The 12070-nt window shown below is 40.2% G+C and overlaps 5 protein-coding genes across 5 annotated transcripts; 3 read left to right on the top strand and 2 right to left on the bottom strand.

Annotated features, from left to right (window-relative positions):
• The first annotated feature begins 38 nt into the window (after positions 1 to 38).
• On the top strand, positions 39 to 2119 carry LOC110188602 (arrestin domain-containing protein 3). The gene is made up of 3 exons (XM_020958366.2): positions 39 to 212; positions 845 to 1813; positions 1878 to 2119. Exons 1-3 carry the CDS (start codon positions 101 to 103, stop codon positions 2027 to 2029), a joined length of 1233 nt encoding a protein of 410 aa, XP_020814025.2. The 5' UTR covers positions 39 to 100; the 3' UTR covers positions 2030 to 2119.
• A 101-nt stretch (positions 2120 to 2220) lies between these two features.
• On the top strand, positions 2221 to 2914 carry LOC147643890 (uncharacterized). Its single transcript, XM_086832030.1, has 2 exons — positions 2221 to 2494; positions 2559 to 2914. The coding sequence occupies exons 1-2, from the start codon at positions 2221 to 2223 to the stop codon at positions 2708 to 2710; spliced, it is 426 nt and encodes a 141-aa protein (XP_086688156.1). The 3' UTR covers positions 2711 to 2914.
• Positions 2915 to 3130: 216 nt separating this feature from the next.
• Positions 3131 to 5848, bottom strand: LOC110188427 (arrestin domain-containing protein 3). The gene is made up of 4 exons (XM_020958152.2): positions 5562 to 5848; positions 4455 to 4804; positions 3670 to 4228; positions 3131 to 3607 (listed from the first exon to the last, which is right to left on the bottom strand). Exons 1-4 carry the CDS (start codon positions 5671 to 5673, stop codon positions 3342 to 3344), a joined length of 1287 nt encoding a protein of 428 aa, XP_020813811.2. The 5' UTR covers positions 5674 to 5848; the 3' UTR covers positions 3131 to 3341.
• Positions 5849 to 7062: 1214 nt separating this feature from the next.
• On the bottom strand, positions 7063 to 9617 carry LOC110188417 (arrestin domain-containing protein 17). The gene is made up of 3 exons (XM_020958142.2): positions 9484 to 9617; positions 7556 to 8611; positions 7063 to 7482 (listed from the first exon to the last, which is right to left on the bottom strand). The coding sequence occupies exons 1-3, from the start codon at positions 9596 to 9598 to the stop codon at positions 7238 to 7240; spliced, it is 1416 nt and encodes a 471-aa protein (XP_020813801.2). The 5' UTR covers positions 9599 to 9617; the 3' UTR covers positions 7063 to 7237.
• Positions 9618 to 10249: 632 nt separating this feature from the next.
• Positions 10250 to 11971, top strand: LOC110188623 (arrestin domain-containing protein 2). The gene is made up of 5 exons (XM_020958389.2): positions 10250 to 10391; positions 10525 to 10674; positions 10740 to 10948; positions 11025 to 11619; positions 11709 to 11971. Exons 1-5 carry the CDS (start codon positions 10280 to 10282, stop codon positions 11957 to 11959), a joined length of 1317 nt encoding a protein of 438 aa, XP_020814048.2. The 5' UTR covers positions 10250 to 10279; the 3' UTR covers positions 11960 to 11971.
• The last annotated feature ends 99 nt before the right edge of the window (positions 11972 to 12070 follow it).

The following is a 12070-nucleotide window of genomic DNA, read 5'->3' as shown; positions in this document are numbered from 1 at the left end:
GGCCAAGTTTCGTTCTTAATGGTGGAGCATATTGTCAACAACTGCCAGACATCGGTGAGCAGTCGAACCGTCAACAGGAGAGCAACATAAAGCGTTAAGGATGAGCCACCGCTGCGACATACAGTTGGACAATCCCCGGGGGGCCTATCGAGCCGGTGAGACTGTCAATGGTCACGTCTATCTGACCCTTACGGAGCGTGCTCTAATCAAAGGTATGCAGTGACTCATGGGGCTACCCCGTGTAATAAAACCCCTTGTGGGTGGTGATTCACCGATCAAGATCAAGTTACGATTACCTCGCTGCAAGGTTGATAAAGATTGTCGAGGTGAAATCAAATTACTAAGGCGCGACACGGTCTCTAACTCGATTTATTATCAGTCAACAGGTTGATAAGATTATTGATCTAAACTAGAAATAGTGTTTGCTAAATTATTATTAGAGTAAGAAATTATTTAAGTACAATGTATGCAAATTTAGCACTAAAGTAATTGTTTGTTAAAAATTTAAACTTGAAAGGAAATTAGTAAAGTAAAAGAACTTTTGGTATAACCCATTCTTTGCATTCTAGCATTTGTTAAAATATATTCTTTGTTTATGTTTTAATTAATTTTAAAGTCCAGCTCTTAAACTCATTTACTTTTTGTACTTTTAAAATATCATCCATATTATTGTATCCCATTATAAGCTCACACATTGCAATTCATTCTGGTGAAATATGAATACATATTACCAAGCTGATAAGTTTTAGAAATAATCATGATGTGATAACAAAATATATCTGCAATCAATTATGATGTAATTATACCCTCAGTATTAATCCAAATAATCTCTGTATAATTACAGCAATTTGCCTAGAAGCTAATGGATATGCCTGCACCGCCTGGCAGCTGCCTCAAAAGCAAAAGAAATCCAAGGGTACGCAGCCCGTAGTACAGAGTCAACCTTTGGACCTGGATAGTCGAGTGGATTATTTTGCCAAAATCGATTATTTTGTGGGCTCTGAGGCTGCTCAGCCGCAGATAATGGAGGCGGGCACCTATAACTATGGGTTCCATGTGAAGCTGCCTCAGAACTGTCCCGGTAATTTCGAGGGTGCCCACGGACACATCCGGTACACACTTCAAGTCCTTATTCACGGCAGTGCTGATCGTCCTTTGCAAGTGCTTCATATGCGGCAGTTGCAGATCTTTCCCCAGAACAGTCTTACCCAGGAGAACAGGAGCAGTGAAGTGCATATTCATGAGCAGACGCCACGTCTAAAGTTCTGGATGAAGTCGCTGCACTTGCAGCTTCAAATACCCCGGCAGGGTTACTCTCCAGGAGCGGGAATTTCGGTACATGTGAAGTTACATAATCCGGAAAGGCTGCCACTTCGTGAGGTCACCTATTCCCTGGTGCAGATCTCCACCTATGTGGCTCAGTTGAAGAACAAGCCCAAGCGAACGGATACCAAAGTCGAAAGGCAAACTATACTGAGCAGAAGCCACGAGCTCCTCAGCCTGCCCAAGACGGAACTGGAGAACTTCCAGCATCTCCATATGCTTCAGGTGCCACAAACAGCGGCCACTCTGAGTGTGGCCCAGTGCTCGTGTCTGCAGTTGAACTACGAGGTGGAGGTGCTGGTGAGGTCTCAGCAGGAGAAGCGATTGATTTCCGCCAGGATTCCCGTAATCATAGGCAATGTGACACCGCCATGCCCGGGAAAACTTCTCATGTTGGAGCCACTGGATGCCTCGGCACCGGAACCGACACCACCCGGTGAAACAGCCCAAAGGATGGCTCCGAATTTCAGCGGTTCAATGGCCTCATTGTGTAGGTTATTAAATTAGATAAAACTATTTGAAACTTAATTAATTCACTTATTAAATCTCTCTAGCTTCGGACTTTCGCGAAGCTGAATTTATGACGGCCACTAATCTAAACAAAACCAACAAACACTATTTGTCCGGTGAGCAGTTGGACTTTAGGCCACGTTATGTTTACTATGAAATGGATCAGACCCAATCCGAGGAAGTCAAGTCGCATTAGCTACAGTATTCTTTTCGCACAGTCATATAAATTATTTTATTCTTTAAGAATTTAATGTAAAGCTACATCAATTATATATTTATTTCATCACCATTCGATGGTATCTTTTATTTGGCTAAAGATGAATTAAAAGTTCTTAAGAACAATACTATAAAAACTTGAACAGCTTTAACAATATAATATAATATAATATGCTTCAGGTGCCACAAACAGTGGCCACTCTGAGTGTGGCACAGTGCTCGTGTCTGCAGTTGAACTACGAGGTGGAGGTGCTGGTGAGGTCTCAGCAGGAGAAGCGATTGATTTCCGCCAGGATGCCCGTAATCCTAGGCAATGTGACACCGCCATGCCCGGGAAAACTTCTCATGTTAGAGCCACTGGATGCCTCGGCTCCGGAACCGACACCACCCGGTGAAACAGCCCAAAGGATGGCTCCGAATTTCAGCGGTTCAATGGCCTCATTGTGTAGGTTATTAAATTAGATAAAACTATTTGAAACTTAATTAATTTACTTATTAAATCTCTCTAGCTTCGGACTTTCGCAAAGCTGAATTTATGACGGCCACTAATCTAAACAAAACCAACAAACACTATTTGTCCGGTGAGCAGTTGGAGTTTAGGCCACGTTATGTCTACTATAAAATGGATCAGACCCAATCCGAGGAAGTCAAGTCGCATTAGCTACAGTATTCTTTTCGCACAGTCATATAAATTATTTTATTCTTTAAGAATTTAATGTAAAGCTACATCAATTATATATTTATTTCATCACCATTCGATGGTATCTTTTATTTGGCTAAGGATGAATTAAAAGTTCTTAAGAACAATACTATAAAAACTTGAACAGCTTTAACAATATAATAAATTTGTCATTAACTGAGAAAAGAGTTTTAAGAATAAGGCACAACAGTGATCTTCAGGAAAGGTATATTATACATGATCAATATGATCTTGACTATAATCCTTTGATAAACTATGCCAACTTTATGCAAAATGTTTGAAATATGCTATGAAATATGGAAATATTTCCCAAGACAATATTATATATACCCTTTAACGTTACACCACTCTTTCTAAATATTTATCTTGAAAAAAACAGACTTTTTCAAATATAATTTGGACACAAGGCAGTACTTAAATATTTTATTATCAAAAGCATTTGGTAATAAGCTTAGATATACGTATAAATAGCACTTGGGAAAAATAAGTTTGCAGCGAATTCTTCACCGTTTCAAGGCACACAAAAAAGCAATTCACAATTACAATATTCTGATGCTGATCCTGAGATTCCATTCGAGGTAATTACTATAACCTATGAGTTGGCATTCCAGCCATATGAAATTGTATTATTCCCTCCATTCGATGGTGCGGTTGAAGAATGTGGCAGTGACAGAACCGGAGCGGATGGAAGTAGTGCAGAGTCCGCATCCTGTGAAGGTGGGGGCGGAGCCGAAGGCATCGCAAAGTTGGTGTACATGGGATAACGTGGTATAAAGTCATCCGTGCGATTGTGTTCGTCCACATCGATGTCGATAAACTTGTCATCGGAGCTGGTGGCCTCCTCAAAGGTAGGTGGTTCTACAAGAAACATATATATTTTAGAATATTTTTACCCTTTAATTCTTGTAATGTATACTCACTGCAATTGTCATAGCTGGGCGGCAGATCCCCGGCAGCTCCTGCCGGAGTATCCGGTGTTTGGGGTATCCACTGCGCTGCATGTTCTGGATTCTCGGCACTCTGAGCCAAGGGAATCGTACCAATAACCATGGGCACATCAAAATCCGTATCCATGTGACAGTCACCCATTTTAATCGATAGAATGACTCGGTAGGAAACCGTTATGATCCCTCCCTCGTTCCGGGAAGATGGCGGCACTGGAGGAATGGCCAGTGTTCCATTGATGACCTTCTTCGAGAGACGCAACACTTGCTCTCCCTGGCAACTCTCATTCAGGTCGATCTCCTTCTCGCGTTCCTTGTAATGTGGCGTCTCTGCTCGGAATTTGTAAGTCTGTTTTAGTTTCACTTCGATTCCATTCAAATCATAGCCAGTTGATTGATTGTCGATTTCCAGATTGAAGTGGATCTTTTGACCGGGAGCATAACCACCAAAGGGTATGGTAAGGGTCGAGAGAACTGGTCCCGAGCTGCAGGGCCAGCAGCAAAAGTACTTGATATCCTCACGTACCAAAGGCATCTGTAAAATAAGATGGTTAATGAAGGCTATGAATAAGTAATCGCATTTGGAAATAATGTCAGGAAACATGCAACTATATGTCATACATTCAAATACAGATCTAAAATAGGAATTGCATTCGTCACGCAAGGCTATTTTATGTCATTTATACAAACATTATCTTTGCTTTTTGATCTTTTTTTTGGTACATATTTAAATTAAAATTGTGGCCTTGGTGTGGACTCACCAGCAGCTGTGGACTCATATTGAGGTTGTAGGTCTGCAACACTGTCAGCGGTTGCTTGAAGACGTTATTAAAATTCCATTGACGATCGATGATTACGGATATCTCATAGCAGATTTTTCCATATTTTTGTACCACCGATGAAGGACATTCCAGTGGCAGGGGTATGCAAAAGTTGTAGGTGTGGGTACCGGGGGGCAGTGTTCCGGATCCAAAGACCGCAGTTCGAGTGTTTAAATATATCTGTTTCCCTCGATAGTATTCGGTATAATGATGGGTCTTTCCGTTCTGGGTCCTGGTCTTGCGCTCATCCCATCGAACCTTTGCCTCGCCCTCGAAGAGTATGTAAACCTCTAATAGGGATACATTAAAGGGGTAAAGGGTTATACAGTATATTTAATAAGTTAAGCACTCGATAACTACTTAGTTATCATCCTGCAAAAGTATTTTCAGCTAGGGCTACTTATGTATCTGAATAGCTTTAAATGCATATATGATGTATATACAAATATGTGACAAATATTTTTAAGTATATAAATATATGGATTCCCTCTAGCTTTTAGTTTCGATTAGCAAACAGTGGGATAAAGTCAAAAGTATATACAAATAATCTAAACAGCATTCGATTAAATCTAAAAGAAATGCAAGCCCCACTGTATCAAATACTTGTTGCTCTCTTATCTTTGCAACTTTTAAGTATACACACAAATGTTTTTTTTTTATAAAGAGCTTTTTGGTTTATTGTTTTTGTTTTGGTTCAGCCAAAATAATTGGGGGGAAAAAATACAAATTCTCATAAGGCATGATGTTTGCTGCGGTATTAGGGGTCAAACTGAGCTCATCCAGAGCTTGGCAACAATTAAATATATATACATATATATATATTAATTTTTTTTTTAATAAAAACTCGTGGAATCATATAATTTAAATGATTAAATATAAAAACTATGTACTTGTGGACCATAAACTAGTTTGTGTCTTACAGCATTCTTTAGAACCGGTTTAGTATTATCATGTAGACTTTATTAATCACGAAAATGATAAGGGGTGATAATAGGAATCACGTTAGTTAAAGATCTTTTCTCAACAGGTCTTTTCGTTTAAACTTACCATTTACGTTCTTTTCGGATGTTGTAGTGAGTATAGCGCGTCCATTGATCGTTTCTCCACTATAATATATGGGTTCTAGACGATCCAGCTCAAATAAGCAAGTCGAAGGCATTTTACATCCCTTTTTTAATTAACTAAAATCTCTATAAACTATAAGGTATTCTGGCTACTTCTAAACATTCACAATTAAAAATTCTTAAATACTATTTGCTGCTGGCACGCAAACCTAAAAACTTATTCAGCACCAGACAAGCGTCGCACTTGAAATGAGAACTAAAGCGAGAATTGCCGGTTGGGGAGAGCCAGACATATAGTGTGACATCATCAGTTCCAGAGAGAAAAAGCTCCAAATTCTACGGGTAGAGAGAGAGAGAGAAAGCTTTGGGGCCTGCGCTCAAATAAAACTATTTATTTGGAATATTGCATTTCGTTGTTTGTTGTTACACCGATATTCGCTATTTTGTTACGAATTTGGGGGCCAAGACAGTCAGACCATTGTAAACAAAAAGCAGGTGTATATTTTTATTGAAAGCTCAAAAAAGCTAATTTAGAAGATATTTTAATTTCTAATGTAGCCAGGGTTGTCGGAGTGTTAAAAGTGTACAAAATTTTAGAATAGTTTGTTTCTTAAGTAATTTTAGAAGTCCCTTAATTTGTAGATTTTTTTATGAAATATAGAATGTTTTGAAGGGAAAATGAAAAATTAATATAATATATTAAGTTTTTATATTATTTCTTATCTTTTCATAATGTTTTTTTTTTTTTTTTTTTTTAATATTTTGTATATATATTTTTTATAGTTTATATGTATAGTTATAAAGTTATTTATAGTTTTTCCGTAATAAATAGAAAAGTAATAGAAAGAAAACTCTGATGTCTTATGACGTATACTGAAAAATTTAAGCCGGTTTCTAAGCTCTATGTTAAAATTTCGGGAACAGATTAAGTCCCTGTTAGGATAACTTGGATCTTTACCATATATACTGCACTTCCCGTTATGTTTCTTTCGACTACAAAAAGTCATTTTTAATTTTAGATAATGTATGAATGAAAATTAAATGGCATACGAAATTTTTTGAGTGCGCTTTGCTTTACAATTTTTGTGTTAATAGCTCTCTGTTATTTATTGTTAAGATCAAATAAAGGACGGCATAGAAACTATTTCTTTAAGGATAAGTTAATCTTGGTACTTTACCAACCTCCACTGGTCATTGAAAACAATTTAAATTAATTTTTCCATAGAATATAAATATATAAATAAGAAATTTGTATTAAGATATTGGTAGTGTATTGTTACTAGAACACAAGTTCCTTATTTATGTTATTAGGTCATACCTGCTATTTTAAGCGCCACTGATAAGTCGGTATTTCTTATTTTCCAAATTGTAATCAACGGAAAATGGCTTATATAAAAAAATAAGTCATACAATATCTCAAAGGAGTTGACATTGACTGTCTACGGTATTATCGCCATTTATCGCTCATATCACCCATAAGACACTTTTATATTCTTGTTTGTTTATTTACCATTGCGTAGGTACATACATATATGCATATATACGTGTGTGGATATATTAACATTCTGGTTAGTACACTGGCGAACCGAAAAATAAATAAATACTGCCGAGAGATAAGATATAGTAGTTGTGATTTGCCCCAAAGCGCCCAAAGCTCTCTCAAATCTGCACGGGCGACTCTACGGGCTGCTTTTCCGGTTGCTGCTTCTGCTGGCCGGGATCGGCGGGTCGTCGACGACGGCGACGACGCTTCTTTTGAGGAGGATTTGGGGGAGGGCTCTGGAAGGTGTCCACATCGAAGACGGGGTAACGGGGAGTGAACTGGGAGGCCTCGCTGACGGTGTTTGCATCCGTGTCCGCAATGTCGGTGGTCATGAACATGGCCTGTTCGTATGTGGGAGGAGCTATAGAATAAAATAATAATTGAAAACATAAAATATTTATAAAACAAAGAAACACAAAACAACAAAAACTCACGCAAATCTGGCACAAAGTCGTCAGTTGCCTCCAGTTCATCATCCCCATCTTCTGGCAGCTCAAAGTCCTCGAGATCTTCGGTCATCTCGTAACCAGAGTTACTTACTCCACTGGCAGACATCTGGGCCAGCTCCATGGCTCTTGTGGAAGTGCAGGGCAGATCAGCAGGCAGCGGACTTCCAGCTGCATAGGCGGTACTAGTTGTGGGTAGGAAATCCGGTCCCGAAACAGCCGTAGCCAAAGGTACATTGCCAATGGTAATGGGAATGATGACCCTTGGATTGGCCATCAACCAGTTCATCACGGCAACCACTCGAACCTCATAGGACACCCTCACCACCTTGCTTAGGTGCTCGCATGTGGGCGCCGTGGCTGGGATCCTCAGCGTTTCTGTGTAGTTTTTCTGACCATGATGTGGCACCGGACCGCATTCCCTCTTCACCAGCATAATCTTCTCGGAGGTGGTGCGCAGCGAGGGCTGGTCAGCGGTGTAGGTGGCCCGCAGGTGCAGCATAATCAGCAATTTGCTACAATCGGAATTGGAATCGTTGCGCACCTGGGCGTGAACCAACATAAACTGACCCGGAACATAACCCTGCTGCTGCAGTGTAACCTTTAGATGCACGGGTTTCGTGTGCATCAGACAAAAGTACTCAACGGCCTCGTTACTTGCCGGTTCCCGGAGCATCTTGCTCTCCTGGTTCAAATCCAGCAGCTTGAGGACCGTGAAGCCCACATTGTGGGTGCGATTGGAGGCACCCGGTTTGAGGAAGGTGACCTTGGCCAGGTAACGAATATGGCCATAGGCACCCTCAAAGGACGAGGGGCAATGATTGGGAATGGGACAGGCAAAAGTGTAGGTGTATGTGCCCGCATCCATGTTGAAGTTACTGCCCTGCTCGGAGCCCATGAGGTATGTGGTGGAGGCTATATAGTCCTCCCTTCCGCTGCACTGGTGCTTGGATCGTTTCTTGGGATTTTGAATAGCCACAGCCCGGCCATGACGACGGACTCGCCATTGTGCCTGGGCATATCCGCTGATTTGCAATTTGATTCCTGGTAAAAATAAGGCATTTTTATTAAATAATTTGACTAAGAACAGTAGAAAATAGGAAGTAAAGAAGTAGATTATAAAGATATACTGATAAGTCTGCTAATCTTTTTTAAATCAGTAGTGACGTAAAATTAAATTGTATAATACATAAAGATAAGTTTAATCTAAAACGGATTTAAATATTTGCATCTTTTATACTCCTTCGTGATCTCTTTACATGGTGTTACTCATCACAAAAGATAATGATATGATACCAGGGGGCAAAAACCAGACTGAAATTAATTAGGTTACATTGTTTTAGGACGAACTACTATGAAAACTTTGCTTATTTTTCTTCGTAACTTATAGAACTCTTAAAAAAGGCTTTGTGTTTTAACTTGATGCTAAACGATGTGTACATTTCACTGCAGTTTTCTTAATTGCTGAACTAAAGTAAATGATAACCCTAACGCTAAAGAAAAACCGAATAATGAAAATAACAACTTTAAAATGTAACTCGAACATGCTCTCTCTCTCTCTCTCTATATATATATAATATTTAGTAAATCTATTCCGCTCTTTGGTAACGCCAAGCCCAGACACAAACCGTGACTAATTCTTATTGGCATTTCCTCGAATCAAAATAAAATCACATTGGTGGGTGAATCCCCTGCCGCCAAACAAAAAATTATTGTTAGTACCCATAAGCTGCGGGCAACATCAATTATCGCACATTTGGAGTGTCCGCTTGGTTATCACTAAATTACCCATTCGAATGGTTTGTTGAAACTTTGCTTTCTGGCAAAAGCCTAACATTATCCAAAGCGATGCGATAAGATACGACCGTGCAGATAAGTTAATGAAATATTCCGGAATCCTGACCGGGTTTACGTACCTCGCAGTTTCTTGGTCTTGTTCAGATTGACGATCACCTTGCCGGTTATCACCTGGCCGGTAAAGTAGGTGCCATGTTCGTTCTGGTCGAACGTTATCATGCAGTTCTTCGACATGGCGGCGGCACCTTGGTATCGGAATCGGGGCTATCCTCCACCAGAACTACAATTAATTACGCGATCGGTCCGCACGCGCTCGCTGCTGAACGGGAACTGAATCTATCGCCATTACCAACTAGGCCTAGACGCCTCTCTCCTCTCTCTCTTGCTCAATATTTGCTGTTGGCCAAGTTTTATCTTATCGCAGCCGTTAACTCTCTACAAAACCCACTGCAATGTTTTTCTTTTGCCGAGCGAGTGCAAAAATCACGGATGGTTGGCAACGCGAACAGGTGAGTGAAACTAAAAATAACTCCTCACCTTTAAGCAGAGTTCGGTAGCCAGGTGTCAAAGCATGCCCATGATAGTTACATTATCTTTTTCACAGCTATATCTGAGCCTTGACAGTCTTTGGCCCCTCATCGATTAATATTTTGCCACTCAATATTATTATCATTCCTATCGCTGTCACTTACATATGTAAATATATTGCTAGCAATGCCACAAATTTGTGTTTAAATACATAAATACCTATCGGTTATGATAAGATAAAATAAAACTGTTGGTCGAAAAAAACAAAAAAATAAAATAAAATAAAAACAGAACCCGTGGATGACTTCAGTTCGCTCGGAGACACGGCGCAGACAGGGTAAAAGTTCACAAGCTCTTCGGGATTATCAATAGAAATCTATACGAACGATGGTAATCTGCGAGATTGAATTCAGCAATAATCCCAGGGGGATTTTCTATGCAGGCCAATTGATTTCTGGACAGGTGGTAATCAAGACTGAGAAGGCAAAACCAGTTAAGGGTAAGAAGTCTGATTCATTGTCTTGGCGCGTGTTATCACTTTTCTAGGGGAACTTTGTTTGCAGCAGTTTTAATGGGACTTTAAATAAATATACTGCAAGTTCTAAAATTATGTAATATATTTTTATATTTAGCTGTGGTTCTTCAGATCAAAGGATTCGCCGAAACTTATTGGACAGATCCCGAGTTCGACTCGGAGGATCAGTCGAGCGGTGAGTCATTCAAGGGACATGTGGACTACATTGCCACTAAGGCTTATCTGCACGGGTCGAGCTCTAGCATAGGTTTGTATTTCAAGATGATAAATTTCAATAAATCAAGAGATATAGAAATCAAAGCTCCATTTCAGAGGTGATTATTGAGCCGGGCACGAGCACGTATAGATTTGCCTGTCAGTTGCCAATCACATGTCCCTCTTCGTTTGAGGGAACTCATGGACGTGTTCGATATTTGGTCAATGTAAGATTCCTGCGACCCTGGAAATTCGATCAGAACTTTGGTCGCAGCTTCACGGTACTCAAGGTGATGGACTTGAATACCGAGAGTCTGATGTTGAGGGTAAGTTGGGGGTGTATGGGGATCTTTCTGACTTTAATACCTTTCTTTGTTTATGAAATATGTCTTACTCTTTAAGGTGCCCACCCAGGTGGAGTCCCAAAGGACCTACTGTTGTTTTCCCTGTCGGTCAGATCCCCTCAGCATTCGTCTCTCTCTGCCACAAGGTGGCTTTGTGCCCGGCCAGACAATACCTGTGGGTGTAATGATCTCCAACGACAGTCACGTTGCCGTCGAGGATATAACTGTGACACTGGCCATGGTGGTGATTTACTATAGTCAACCTCCGACGGCGGATACCAACAAGGATCGTTTCGTGATGGTACAGAAAACCGGCGAAGGTGCTCCTGCAAAGTGTCGAAAGCAATTCACCTTTGACATTCGGGTGCCAGCAACGCCACCCACTTGCTTTAACTTATGCAGTATCATCCAGATTGGATATCAGGTGGAGGCGGAGGCCAGGGTCAAGGGTTGTCATGCCAATCAATCTGTTCACATGCCGGTGACCATTGGCAGTGTGCCACTCACCAAGCAGCTGCAAAAGGAGGCCAGGATTTGGGGAGAAGATCTGCCTCCACAACAATTGGATGCCAAGGCATTGGTGTTAATAGAAAATGAAGAGGTCGTGGAACCAGTTGGACCTGTAAATCCCTGGGCTGCTGATACCTCAATTGGTAAGTATATTTGTAAGATTAAAATCGTTAAGATTCTTATACATATTTCATGAAGTAAATTAAACTTATTTACTAATTTCCTTTTTAAGCACCTCCCCACTATGCCGAAGCCAAACACATCTCTCCAGAAACCCAAAAATCCTCGAAAGCTAAAAAGAAATCCATAAAAAAGACTTCCAAAGAGTCAAAGGACCAAAATGGAATGGAAATTGTATTTACTCCTTTATATGCTGTTTTTGACCTGGAAAATCCAGAGGATGAATTGATTCTGAGGTCCAATGAAGCAAAGACTGATGGCGGCTATGTAAATGAAGATTTCGATAGAAGCACTTGGCTTTAAATTAGTTAATACCCACGTTGTAAATTATTAATAAATTATTTAGCTATTCAAATAAATTAAACCTTTAACTATCATTGCTGACAGTGTACTGGGAACACTTTCTGTTAAGGA

Source organism: Drosophila serrata, unplaced genomic scaffold (genome assembly GCF_035046125.1).
Source record: "Drosophila serrata isolate PLE 108 unplaced genomic scaffold, ASM3504612v1 contig_241, whole genome shotgun sequence".
NCBI classification, from domain to species: domain Eukaryota; kingdom Metazoa; phylum Arthropoda; class Insecta; order Diptera; family Drosophilidae; genus Drosophila; species Drosophila serrata.
Note: the sequence above shows the minus strand (reverse complement) of the source record. Positions and strands in the feature narration are given on the sequence as shown.

What these genes read in the sequence shown, in the direction of transcription:
- LOC110188602 (XM_020958366.2), top strand. Translation starts at nt 101, where the DNA reads ATGAGCCACCGCTGCGACATACAGTTGGACAATCCCCGGGGGGCCTAT. An exon ending in GGAGCGTGCTCTAATCAAAG is followed by an intron (nt 213 to 844) that starts GTATGCAGTGAC and finishes GTATAATTACAG; the next exon opens with CAATTTGCCTAGAAGCTAAT. An exon ending in CGGTTCAATGGCCTCATTGT is followed by an intron (nt 1,814 to 1,877) that starts GTAGGTTATTAA and finishes AAATCTCTCTAG; the next exon opens with CTTCGGACTTTCGCGAAGCT.
- LOC147643890 (XM_086832030.1), top strand. Translation starts at nt 2,221, where the DNA reads ATGCTTCAGGTGCCACAAACAGTGGCCACTCTGAGTGTGGCACAGTGC. An exon ending in CGGTTCAATGGCCTCATTGT is followed by an intron (nt 2,495 to 2,558) that starts GTAGGTTATTAA and finishes AAATCTCTCTAG; the next exon opens with CTTCGGACTTTCGCAAAGCT.
- LOC110188427 (XM_020958152.2), bottom strand. Translation starts at nt 5,673, where the DNA reads ATGCCTTCGACTTGCTTATTTGAGCTGGATCGTCTAGAACCCATATAT. An exon ending in ATCCGAAAAGAACGTAAATG is followed by an intron (nt 4,805 to 5,561) that starts GTAAGTTTAAAC and finishes TATCCCTATTAG; the next exon opens with AGGTTTACATACTCTTCGAG. An exon ending in GCCCAGCTATGACAATTGCA is followed by an intron (nt 3,608 to 3,669) that starts GTGAGTATACAT and finishes TGTTTCTTGTAG; the next exon opens with AACCACCTACCTTTGAGGAG.
- LOC110188417 (XM_020958142.2), bottom strand. Translation starts at nt 9,598, where the DNA reads ATGTCGAAGAACTGCATGATAACGTTCGACCAGAACGAACATGGCACC. An exon ending in CAAGACCAAGAAACTGCGAG is followed by an intron (nt 8,612 to 9,483) that starts GTACGTAAACCC and finishes TATTTTTACCAG; the next exon opens with GAATCAAATTGCAAATCAGC. An exon ending in CGACTTTGTGCCAGATTTGC is followed by an intron (nt 7,483 to 7,555) that starts GTGAGTTTTTGT and finishes TTTATTCTATAG; the next exon opens with CTCCTCCCACATACGAACAG.
- LOC110188623 (XM_020958389.2), top strand. Translation starts at nt 10,280, where the DNA reads ATGGTAATCTGCGAGATTGAATTCAGCAATAATCCCAGGGGGATTTTC. An exon ending in GAAGGCAAAACCAGTTAAGG is followed by an intron (nt 10,392 to 10,524) that starts GTAAGAAGTCTG and finishes TTTTATATTTAG; the next exon opens with CTGTGGTTCTTCAGATCAAA. An exon ending in CGGGTCGAGCTCTAGCATAG is followed by an intron (nt 10,675 to 10,739) that starts GTTTGTATTTCA and finishes GCTCCATTTCAG; the next exon opens with AGGTGATTATTGAGCCGGGC.